Source organism: Oratosquilla oratoria, chromosome 22, assembly GCF_046742065.1.
Source record: "Oratosquilla oratoria isolate Oo_2021 chromosome 22, ASM4674206v1, whole genome shotgun sequence".
In the NCBI taxonomy this organism is placed as follows: Eukaryota; Metazoa; Arthropoda; class Malacostraca; order Stomatopoda; family Squillidae; genus Oratosquilla; species Oratosquilla oratoria.
Window position 1 is genome coordinate 6,639,817 of NC_134798.1, and position 12,500 is coordinate 6,652,316.

Here is a 12,500-nt window from a genome sequence, read left to right on the forward strand (position 1 = left end):
GCAGTGGGGGGAGAAGGCTTGTGGACATGGGAGGGGAGTATGTCATGTGCGGAAGACCCTGCTACCTTTACAAGAGCTGCTGTAGGTTGTGTGCCACTGTCGGCCTCCTTAGGGCATATGTCTGCTATAGCGCGAGTGCCAACCTGGCCAAGTGAGCGCCACTGGTATGACCTATCGAGAACCTCCTGATGGAGTGCCCAGCTCCCGCACGAGACGAGGAATCTCCTGAAGGCGATGGGTCTATTGCCGAAGGCATGACGCAAAGCCTCCGTGAGACACTACCCCATCCTCCTATCCCTTGTCATGAGGAGGGTAATGGTCCCCTCCCACGACGGGTTCCTTTAGTCCTTCCTCAGGAGGGAAAGCGGGAGGGATTCTGTAGGAGGGAGGAGGCAACGTACCGTGGGTGTACTTCTCCGTGACCGTGCAAGCTTTCTTGCCGCACGGACGAGCGAGTGCTCACCTAGTTCTCTCTCTCTCTCTCTCTCTCCCTCCTTCTTCTTCCTTTCCTGATTTTCATTCGGATCGTTTTTTCTTTTCTTTTCTTTTCCTTCTCTCGCCCTTGTCTTTTTCTTCAGAACTCTTCTATTTATCCTGCATTTCTCTGTGTTTACCTCTAATGCTATGTTTACCTCTAATGCTATGTTTACCTCTAATGCTATGTTTACCTCTAATGCTATGTTTACCTCTAATGCTATTATCCCTCCTCCTCAAAATCTTTCTTTTCTTCTCCAAATTCCTCTTCTTCGACCTATTTCTGATAACTCTTTCTTCCTGTTTTTACTTCTTTTTTCATCATCATCATCCTCCGTCCCCATTCTCGAGCTGGGGCCTTCGGGGCCCCGCGGCTGGACCGCCCCCGCCGCCGCCGCCGCCGACTACGACGACGACAACACGCCGCGGGGTCCGCTTTGCTGACTCAGCCGTTCTCGCGGTCCACTTCGTCCTCGCTCTACCAGTCGGTTTTATTCGGATTTCCCCGGTCCACCGCGTGCCAGTCTTCCCCGCGAGCGGACCTCATCCATTTGATCAATAATGTTACCTCGTCCATCTTAATAATGGCGCTTCTCCGTGCACTCCGTTGGGGTATGTGGTCTACATATGTCCCCCTACAATCACTCGTAATAACCCTTTCAACACAATGATATACTTTATAGGTTGTATTATACATTCTGAATACTTGTATCCTGTCTATCGACAGAAGGTTTCAGTCAGCTAACGGGTGGACCCTACAGTAAATAAAATCATTGGCCGAACCAAAACAACTTGGAAAAATCATTACCATATTGATCGGGGGTGGGCACATTTTCTAAACTACGCAAGTGATCACTATTCAGTTTGCAAGTACTGTATTAACTGAATAGTAACCAGACGCTAGAGCTTTGTATGGTTATTCCAAGCACACGTGCGCGCGCTCACACACACAACACACACACACACACACAATTTTTCTATTGGGATTTTCTTGATTAGCTCAAGTTTACAGACAGATTATTTGACTTAATTAAGATCGCCGTATTGGGTAGATTAACCTTTAAAGTGTCTGTCACATTCATTTTTTTATCTAACGCCGGACGATTGTATTCAGCTTATGAGGGACCTCTAGAAAAAAAAACCTTGACGATCCCTTGAAGCCCCTTGTGTCACTTGAATATTTTGTTCTGGCTACAGCCAAACGATTTTAATAATATTCAGAGGACCCTTTGGGCATTGAAGGATTATTAAATTTCGTGGCCAACCTGGCCTGTGCAATTCGAACTTATGCACCGCGTTCGATGTTCGCACCCAAGCCGTGGGTGTTTGCGGTCACCCGCAACTATCGGTGGTTCCCAGCCATGAGTGACTCATCTTCATTCACGCGTAATATTTCACATTCATACCTTTTATTCGTGGACAGCAACTGATGAATAACCTGACCTGGATGAGTCCGTGTTTGTTACCCACGTTACGACAATTTTGGAACTTATTTCTTCGGTGAGTCAAATTATGAAAATTATTTGGAGTTTTTCTTTCATCATAATACAATTGTCTCAAGCAAAGTTAACCCGACCTGAATGAAAATGGAGTATTAACATTTATTGATATCTTAGAACAATATAAAAGCGTTAAACCACCGTTTGTACCATTAAAATGCGCATTCTAATGTATTTTAAGGGGCGCGTTCATTATCCGCGATTTTTCGCTATTCGCGAGAGGTGTTGGAACCTAACCTTCATGAACATCAAGGATCACTGCATTCATTATTTCACGAGGGCTTGAGAGTAATCGATCTATTAATAAAATCGTACACCACAAAGGAAGTTAGGATCTTAGAGAGATTTTACTATGACAATGGGACTTTTTTTTCTCCAAACATCACACCCATCCGCCCACACGCCCGCTTACCCACCTGCACGCCTGCGGACGGACCCTCCTGCCTCTGGTTGCCTCCTCTGGTACAGTCGGTCGCAGAAGTCTTGAAGTCCGCATCTATAGTTTCAGTTTACCAAATACATTCAGCTTCTAAGTATTTTGTGAAAAAAAAACGCGAGTGTGGCAAAAGATTATGCACACACTGCGTAACGAAAACAACAGTGGATCAAGACTTCTGATTGTGACTGTACACGAGGACTTGCACAACCATCGCTACTTGCGGAAATGCTCCAACGCGGAGGTATGTGCGCCTAACTACTCTCGAGTCCTCTCGAAAGAGTCGTCCTTCAATTCCTACTCAAGGTCGTTCGCTGGGTGACCTAAGGTCCCTTAGCACCTTTTTAAGACTCATGACGTCATTCCTATCTATATGGAAAGTGACGTCACAGAGCCTGACGTGATCTAAAAGTGACGTCTTTTGCGAAGCAAGCGGATGTCTTCACATCGGATATCTACGATACCAAAGAGTTACGAGGTCGTAAATGACTCGCAAATCTACGACCCAGGGATATATGTCTCTGGCAGCTCCCTACAAGGCTGATGAAGGTCAGCCTGATTCCTCTTCTTCCTTCTCGTTCTCACTCTCTTCTTACTCCTCCAGCTTTCATGACCACCCCACATCTCGTAAGGCCTACGAGCGTGACCAACCACCCCATAATTTACACCAGGAGACAACCCCACATCCCCAACCTTTCGACGGGATTCACAACCCCCTGATGGGGTCTGAACATATCTCTTGACGGAGGAACTGTTACGTGCTACAGTCCTTTTGGGGACTGTAGGAGTCGTAAGTCTTAAATGTCGTAAACTTACGACATGGACGAGTCCCTTACGACCCACCAAGACCCCCTGACCTCCTGACAAAGTCAGCCTCCGTCCATGACCTCGAGCGTGAGGAGGAGGAGGAGGAGGAGGAGGAAGGAGGCCTTCCAAGGGCCTTCCGAGGAACTTCGCCCTCATACCGCGTCGGTCAACGACGCCGTCGGGAGGAACCGAGTACAAAGAAACGGTTTCGGCAAAAACAAGGACAAAGCCTCGGGCAGGACTATTGCAAATACCAGCCCTGCGAGGTGGACACTGACGTGATTGCCTACATGTACACGTCTATATACACATAAATACACACGCGAGCACATATACATTCTTTCTATACACCAAGGGTCCGTTTTCCTTTATATGGGAGGTAGCCAGCCAAGGCTACATATATACATGCACACACACACACACACACACACACACACACACACACATATATATATATATATATATATATATATATATATGTATATGTATATATGTGTGTGTGTGTGTGTGTGTGTGTGTGTGTGTGTATGTGTGTGTAACAATTTGTATACGACATGAGAATCTGTAATAAGTTAATATGAAATGAGGACACAGCAAAAGACACGACACTCCTCCTGGCCCGACACTTGGACCTCACAATCAAAGCATAACTAGTGAACAACCCCACAACTGTTCGAAGGTGGACCCAAAAGTAACAGTGAACTAAACAGACGGACAGTCAGACAGGGCAGATAGGGCATCTGGTAGATAGAAGGACAGGCTAACAGTCTGTGGTGAGAGAGAGATATAGAGAGATAGAGAGAGAAATGCCATACACATATGGTCTCCATCCTCCAGGTCACGGTCGATTTCACCATAAGATAAATCGAAATCACGTGATATTAAATCACACATCGCATCACGCCACGGCGGCCGTCATGTCACAGGAAAAGGAAGAACATCACAGCGAGGCAGACTAACAACACATGTCACGTGATCAACGCCAAGGCCACGATTTGGGCAGTCGCCCTGGAGTATGCATGTGTGCATGTGCGTGCGTGCGCGCTTGTGTAAATATACATACACACACACGTATATATATACATACATTACATACATGCATACATTCATACGTAAACGTGGTAGAAACGTGGGTGATCACTTGCTACTCCTGAAGAAGGTGGAGGTCACCATCAAGGTTTCCGGAGGTACTCCAGGAGGAGGAACAGGTTAATATCCGGTGCAGGCGCAGAAGGAAGAGCGAGCGCGGAAGAGACAACGAAGGAAGAGTCCAAAGTATTACGATCTCACAATGGGCGATCAATCCCTATTGTGCTCTGTGGTGGTTTTCTCTTTCTCTCATCCATCTCTCTCTTTCTCTCTTTCTGTGTGTGTGTGTGTGTGTGTGTGTGTGTGTGTGTGTGTGTGTGTGTGTGTGTGTGTGTGTGTGTGTAGGTGTATGTGTGTGTAGGTGTATGTGTGTGTGTGTGTGTGTGTGTAGGTGTGTGTGTGTGTGTGTGTGTGTGTAGGTGTATGTGTGTGTGTGTGTAGGTGTATGTGTGTGTGTGTGTGTGTAGGTGTATGTGTGTGTGTGTGTGTGTAGTTGTATGTGTGTGTGTGTGTGTAGTTGTATGTGCGTGTGTGTGTGTGTGTGTGTGGATGGGTGGGTGTAGGTGTGTGTGTGTGTGTGTGTGTGTGTGTGTGTGTGTGTGTGTGTGTGTGTGTGTGTGTGTGTATGGGTGTAGGGGTGTGTGTGTGTGTGGATGGATGGGTGTAGGTGTGTGTGTGTGTGTGGATGGGTGGGTGTAGGTGTGTGTGTGTGTGTGTGTGTGTGTGTGTGTGTGTGTGTGTGTGTGTGTGCGCGCGCGCGCGCGCGCGTGTGCGAGCGCTTGTGTTGATGCTCCCATTTTCCTTAACACACACACACGCACATACATACAACCCACCCCCCACACGCACACGACTCTCTAGACAAACAAAATAATGACCAAAGATCTTTGAAATCCCCGCACCCCGCTGACAACACATTCAGGACTTACGGTGTAATGTATAATACTAAAAGATAGGAAAACCGTCTGTATAGTTCTCGACGCCAGTAGGTGAAACTCCGGGATGTTTACATACGGGTCTCTGGTATGCAGAGACCAATAACATGCAATCTCCAGCCATTTCTAAGCCCTGTCGCTATGGCGACGTACATTAAATGTTTTATTCTTGCTAACGTCGCGCCCCTTTATTCGGAATAGAATAGAGCTTCCACCCCTATGTGATATAACCCACATGCTATGATGCAAAAAAGAAAGAAAAAATATATAGATTGGTCTCCTACCACGACACCCCTTCCCCCAACACTTACTTCTCACTCCCCCACGTCTCACCCACCCCCCACCTCCCCTAACCTCCCCCAGGCTTACAATGACAGTCATGTGGTGTCTTGCACCCTACTTGGTACATTTACGGATTTTATTCTGGCTAGCGCCAGTCGGTTTTATTCGTTTTAAGGAAGCCTCTACACAATATAATAATAACATACAAAACTTGTTGGAAAACATAAAATCAGTCACCAAAAAGGCTAAACAATTTTCCAACTTTTCGCAATAACATTAACTATAGCAACATGCCTTACACACTGCCAGATGAACAGAGCCACTCAAATGGTCCTGTTCGTGGACTGCACCAACACACAAATATATGACCAGGTTCCTTATCATTTCAATCACCCTTGTCACTGTGTGGACAGTGTGATTGTGCCACTCGCTACGAGATCATTGGCTGTATTTATTCTGGCTAATGCTATACTATTCTATTCAGCTGAGGGAGGAAACTGGGCCAAGAGGAAGACTAGGTCGATAGACTCCGTTTTGGGTACCACTCCGTCCTCTAAACTGAAGAAAATAGTCTAATAAGTGGCTGAAGGACTACAAACAACTATCGCTATCTTTAATGTTATATATTTTTAACTATTACTATTACTACTACTACTACTACTACTGCTGCTTCAGGAGTTCTCGGGAGCTTACCTGTCCTCCCCCGTGTCGAGGGTCTCCATCTCGGTGGCCACCTCAGCGATCTCATCTTTAAGTTGCTGAAACAAAAGAAAAAAACTTGTTAGCGAAACTGAAAAACAGAGATTACGTGGGCGGCGGTGGCCGCTGCCCAGACCAGCAAATGTATGTACACTCGTGTCTATTCTCTATCTCTCTCTCGCTCTCTTTCTTTCTCTCTCTCTCTCTCTCTTTCTCTCTCTCCCCCACACACACGAACAAAGAACGCTGTCTAAAATATTCATGTCTACAAAGGCAAATATTCAATTACTCCAACACAAAATGACTAATTAATTTCCGACTCTGACATCAAACGAGGACTTGTCATAACTCTTGGGAAATCGATAAACATTCGTGGAAACACATATCGAATTATTTCGTACTGAACGATAAGAGAGAGAAGTCGGATTGGGAATTTCTATGTATCGTCACCGCGTTATCTGCGCCACATGCCAAGACACATGCGCAGGTGCGCATGTTAGTGCGTTTCATTACGTGTGTGTGCGCACGCGTGCGTACACACACACACACAATACACACACACGCAATTCTTTTTTCTCATCTACAGCTGTTCTCATGTTGAAGGTTACGAACCCAACCTTGTTGTTATCATTATTATCATTATCATTCCTACTACCATCATTATTACTATTATTGTTATTATTACTAGCATTATTATTTCTAATGTTTAATTTGGAGGAATATCGGAAATGACAGTGCACACATTTAACATTTTATGAACTAAGTCTTCAAGACAATTTTTTTGTTAAACCGAACACATGACAAAACCTTAACGGGCAAAACCCCAATCTGCATAGCAGGCAAAACCCCAATAGGAAAATTGGGTTGGGGGGAGGACATGACATAACATAACCTACCCTACAGATTGGGGTTTTGTCCGTTGGGGTATTGTCCGTTCACCACAAACTTCCTCTCTACAGAGCGTTGACCTGCCCCATAGAGCGTCCCATTCAACGGTACATACAGTCACCCATTCACCCTAAACACCCCCCCCACACTACACCGTGATTCCCCCCATTATAACTTATCTCCCTTCCTTCCTCAATACGGGACTGGTACCTCCTTGTCCTGTACATACACTAACAACAACAACAATAACATAACCACCCTCAATAACACAACCAAAAACAACAACAGCATCTTTTTTAAATTGATGCAAGATGTTCTACGAACTATGTAGGAGGAGGAGGAGGAGGAGGGAAAGGACGGTGAGGAGGAGGAGGAGAGATAGAAGTATAGCGTATCTGTGTGATCAAAGGGCACAACACGGAGCTGATCACGTCACGCGGCCTGCCTGAACACACGTGGACACCGACGTGACACTTGGAGCTGGGACGTCACATGCGAATGGGTACGACTGGACGGCGCAGTAGTACAGTATGCAACATGCAACCGCTAATCCAGAGGTCCGAGTTCGATTCCCGTCCAGGGATGAAATAATTTCAGCATCGCTACATTGCGAGCTGGCACTTCATCTCTAGTGGGGAAGGATGTGTGTGTGTGTGTGTGTGTGTGTGTGTGTGTGTGTGTGTGTGTGTGTGTGTGTGTGCGTGTGTGTGTGTACGAGTAAGTTCACAGCATAACGGGCATATACGAGCTCTGAGCTCTCATCCAGGAGGGTAATTATATGTTGATCACGAATTCAACACGTGATCCAAAACCGCGGTGAGTCACGGCGTGATAATACAACGGACGAAAACTTGTCAGCGGACAAAATATGTCGGTGACTGATGTGTGTGAAATGTCACCGATGACGAGTTTCATCCGTAACGTTACATCCTCGTCTGACACGGGACTCCCGACACAATGGCACTCCCGTGCCACACGAAGTGCCAAACCGTGCCATACGGCCTAGGGCACTCCGTGCCACATATCCTCCCCTCACCCTCTCTCTCTTCCATCTTTTCCCTCACCATTTCCCCATTCCTCCCTCTCTTACACTCCCCCCTCCTTTCTCCCTTCCTTCCTTCCTCCTCCCTCTCACACTGGCGAAACAAGTCTATGAACAGGTTCTGCAGCCCTGTCAACACATTTGACGAGCGTGCAATGCTACCGTCCTGTCGCCACCTCCCCCAAAACACACACACACACACACACACACACACACACACACACACACACACACACACAACACACACGCACACACGCACACACCTTCCAACCCTGGTAGAGCAGTGGTGGCAATGGCGGACGGAGTGGTGATGGTGACAACCCGCGATGGCCCGCCCGCTGGTTGGCTAGCCGAGTGGCTGGCCCAGTTCCGATGTGGCGAAGCACCATATCCGGTACTATACTGCATCAGTATGGTACAATATTCATGGCAGGAGAGAGAGAGAGAGAGAGAGAGAGAGAGAGAGAGAGAGAGAGAGAGAGAGAGAGAGAGAGAGAGAGAGAGAGAGAGAGAGAGAGAGAGAGAGAGAGAGAGAGAGAGAGAGAGAGAGAGAGAGAGAGAGAGAGAGAGAGAGAGAGAGAGAGAGAGAGAGAGAGAGAGAGAGAGAGAGAGAGAGAGAGAGAGAGAGAGAGAGAAGCCCTTTCGTACAGTCACACACACACACACACAAGTCCTACAATCACACACTCACCAATACTACTATTGCACTGACAAGGAACTTAGAAGCGTCAGTAAAGCATTGGCAATAATAGTGATGATGATAATGGGCGGCATCAATACAATTTTATAAACAAATATACGTAAGTTTTCAGATAGTTAAACATAAAAAACAATGCTTATATTTGTATCGCATATAACAAGGCTCACAGGACGTGTCCATAAACAAATAAACAAATAAATAAACAAAATATATAAATACTGAACACTATACGAGTATAAATACATAAATAAGCGAAAAAAAAAGTAAATGGACAAATGAACAAATAAATCAATGTTTAACAAAGGTACACACAAATAACTCAAAGGTAACAAATCGAACACCCCCCCAACCTCCTCACCCTTCCCCCCCACGGCCATAACGACAGCAACCCCCCCCCCCTTCCCCTTCCTCTTCCCCCCTCCCCCAACTCCCTGTCGGCGCCGACGCCAGGAAAACCAGAGAATCAAGTCGGCCCGCCTTGCGGGTGAGAACTTACCAAGCCCCCACCCCACCCCGGTAACCCCCCTCTAACCCCCAACCCCCGTCCGCAACCTGTTCTAGTGAATAATATCGCCTGGCGTGCCGTACTAGACCCTATTCCCAAAACGTCGTCTGCTTCAGCCATTCTCATCAAATCTACTCGTGGCGCCACTTGCCTCACAGAGACGTCAGAGGTTGTGTTTATTCTTCATGTATTGTGATTGTGTCGAGTGCCGCACGCTATCTAATAACTATTTAATAACTCGGTCTTTGATGAATTCGCATTAACCACAGGATATTGGGCATTTAGACTAAATCGAAAATATGTAGGGCTAGCTAAGATGCGATAAATTAATATGCAAAGCCAGGACTACGAGAGGAAAGCGGTGTGCATGGCCTCCCAATCTGTGTTATCCATCCGTTGCTCCAGGTGGTCATTTTCCGATGGATCGAAATCTGGAGACACCAAGTTTTCCTCTTCAGAACTCATGGTAAACGCCAAAGGATGAGAACTGAGAGAGGGTGGGGGGCGCGGACCCTGCCCTGAATCGGTGTAACGTTCGATCGAGACCCCAAGACCCGGTTCAGACGTCGGACAATATCATCAACCTCCTCGCTAAGATGACGTCAGACGATTTAATTTAATTTAGGGGACGTCGTCTCAGGCGAAGCAGTGGTGGGAGGGAAGGAGGGAGGGAGAGAAGGGGGATTGGGGTACAGTCACAAGATATGGGCTATCTATAGTTGATATTTCCTAAGATATTAAAAACTATCTCAAGGATGTTTCACTGGGGGGTGAGGAGGAGGTTGAGGAGGAAGAGGAGGAGGTGGAAGAGGAGGAGGAGGAAGAAGAGGAGGCGGAGGAAGAGGAGAAGGAAGAGGAGGAGGAGGAAGAGGAGGAGGAAGAGGAGGAGGAGGAAGAGGAGGTGGAGGAAGAGAAGGAAGAAGAAGAAAAGGAGGATGAAGAAGAGGGAAGAGGAGAAGAAGGAGAAAGAGGAGGAGGAGAAGGAGCAGGAAGAGGAGCAGGAAGGAGAGGAGGAGGAGGAGGAGGAGGAGGTGTGAGAATCATTCCAGGTCAATAGAACCCCCGCCACCTGCACCGTGCTGAAAACACCTTCACGTCAACACCTGCAGGTGTAACGGGACTCCCTTACTTCGAGAGCGTCGACGTCAGGGAGGTCGTGCCTTTGGGCTTGTGACTAACGTCTTCGGCCCATGGGAGCATGACCATCGAAGACCCCCCCCCCCTCTCTCGGTAAGAAGGTAAACAGTGGCTGCGACTGCTTTCCAATTTGGCAAACACGTCTGGAAAGTGACCAACCCGCAGGTGCAACAGAATTCGTTCAATCCTACACACGATCACGCACGTACAAAAAGAAAGAAAAAATTATATTATATGTATTATATAATAAAAATGAAAAAAATAAAATATAAATAAGAATTATAAAAATCAAATAAATAAATAAAAAAGATAAAACTGAAATAAATAAGTACGAAAAAAGAACAAAAATAATTAAATAAATAAAATGATGAAATGAAAATAACAAATGAATAAAAAACAAATTAAAATAACGTAAACAGATAAATACATGAAAATAAATAAGTATATTAAATAAATAAAATAATAGAAAACAATATTGATAATAATAATAATAATAATAATAAATAGAATTAATAAAATGATAATAAAAAACAAATCCATCTAATACTATAGCATGTTACAAAACATCATTGGGTGCCAAAAAAAGACAAATAAAATCGCTTGGCGACAGCCAAAAAGGAAAAGGTAAGAACCACAAGGAAAGGAAGGATTTATTTCCCTCTGCAGTTGCTATACAACTTGATCGCAGCAAAGCTCTTTTCCCTACCGGATGCTCCTTTTCTCGACTGCCGATTGGCTATTATTCTATCTATTCCTGTTGTACCCCCATTGATGGTCAAACCATATCAAGTTACCCGGGGGACTCAAAAAATCACAAAGAATAAAAAATGAAATAAGATAAAATAAAATAGACCAATTTTATTAACACGAGTACCGTCCTAAGCTCTATTATATAGACTAACATTTCTATAAAACATCCAGATTCTTTCAAATCCACTCACCACGTAGAAGATGGCCGACGGTTCCTGTGGAATCAGATGCATGTGCATCTTGATTTGTCACTTTTCGTTGATTTTTTTTCATCTATCGGGGACTACAATCCTAAACGTCGTCCTGCTTCACTACGACAGAAAAGACTAAAGGTGCCAACACTTGCGCCCCTTGGATCGCGATAAGGGGACGATAAGATAAATGGAAAACGGAGAAAGCGACATGACGTCATAACGCTTTCAAAGAAAACATTACGCTGCCTCGGTCTACGTGGTAAACAAAAGAAAAAATATTTCTAGCTTATTTCTATAATCCATAGTATGAACAAAGATATTATAATATACTCAATGAAATTTTAAAAGAGTAAAATGCTAAGCTTTCAGCCAAAGGTTCGAACGCGGAGGTAATCCCAAAGACTACGACCCCCCCCCCCCGCATTCTTCACCACAGATATACAGTATTTGTGGACGATTCCCTCCCACACACACAACCAAAGGATAAATCTGGTTACTATATTTAGTACAAAATGGCGGCTATGTGGTGTTTACCAACACTGATTAACGAATGGAATAGACTTAGTAGCCATGAAGTAAGCGCTGAAATAAATGGTTGTTGAGAAGAGATAAATTTATGAAAACGGATAGTAGGTAGTAATGGACATGGGACTGCCTAATGTAGGTCTTATGGTCTCTTGCAGTCTTCCCCGTTCTTATGTTATGCTACGTTCTTAAAACTTAAAATCATTTCAGAACTGAACGTCAATCTAAAATAAAAATAGCTTGATTTTAGGAAAAACATATGCAAGCCAAGTTAGATCAAAAGAGGTAAAAAATATTACGTACATTACAAGCCGTCCCCTAGAGTACGTGTACAAAACAAACACACACACACTCATAAATATCATCTTTACAGACATAACAGCATACAGTACACCCCTACACACACACACACGCGCGCGCGCGCACAGAACGAGAGAGAAAAGAGGAAATTCCGAATAATTAATATCTCGAGTGTCCGCCATTTTGTATTGGGGAGGGGGAAGCTCATGTAGATTATTGGCTCGAAGCGAATACTCGC

The 12,500-nt window shown here is 45.2% G+C and overlaps 1 protein-coding gene across 3 annotated transcripts in view; it reads right to left on the bottom strand.

The window, feature by feature from the left end:
- The window catches only part of LOC143037414 (cytohesin-1-like), a 228,158-nt gene that overhangs the window by 23,523 nt on the left and 192,135 nt on the right, over positions 1-12,500 (bottom strand). For all 3 annotated transcript variants that reach the window (XM_076205564.1, XM_076205563.1, XM_076205562.1), the window contains exon 2: positions 6,216-6,280. In XM_076205564.1, the coding sequence (XP_076061679.1) occupies positions 6,216-6,280 (65 nt within the window). The remainder of the gene's footprint in view (positions 1-6,215; positions 6,281-12,500) is intronic.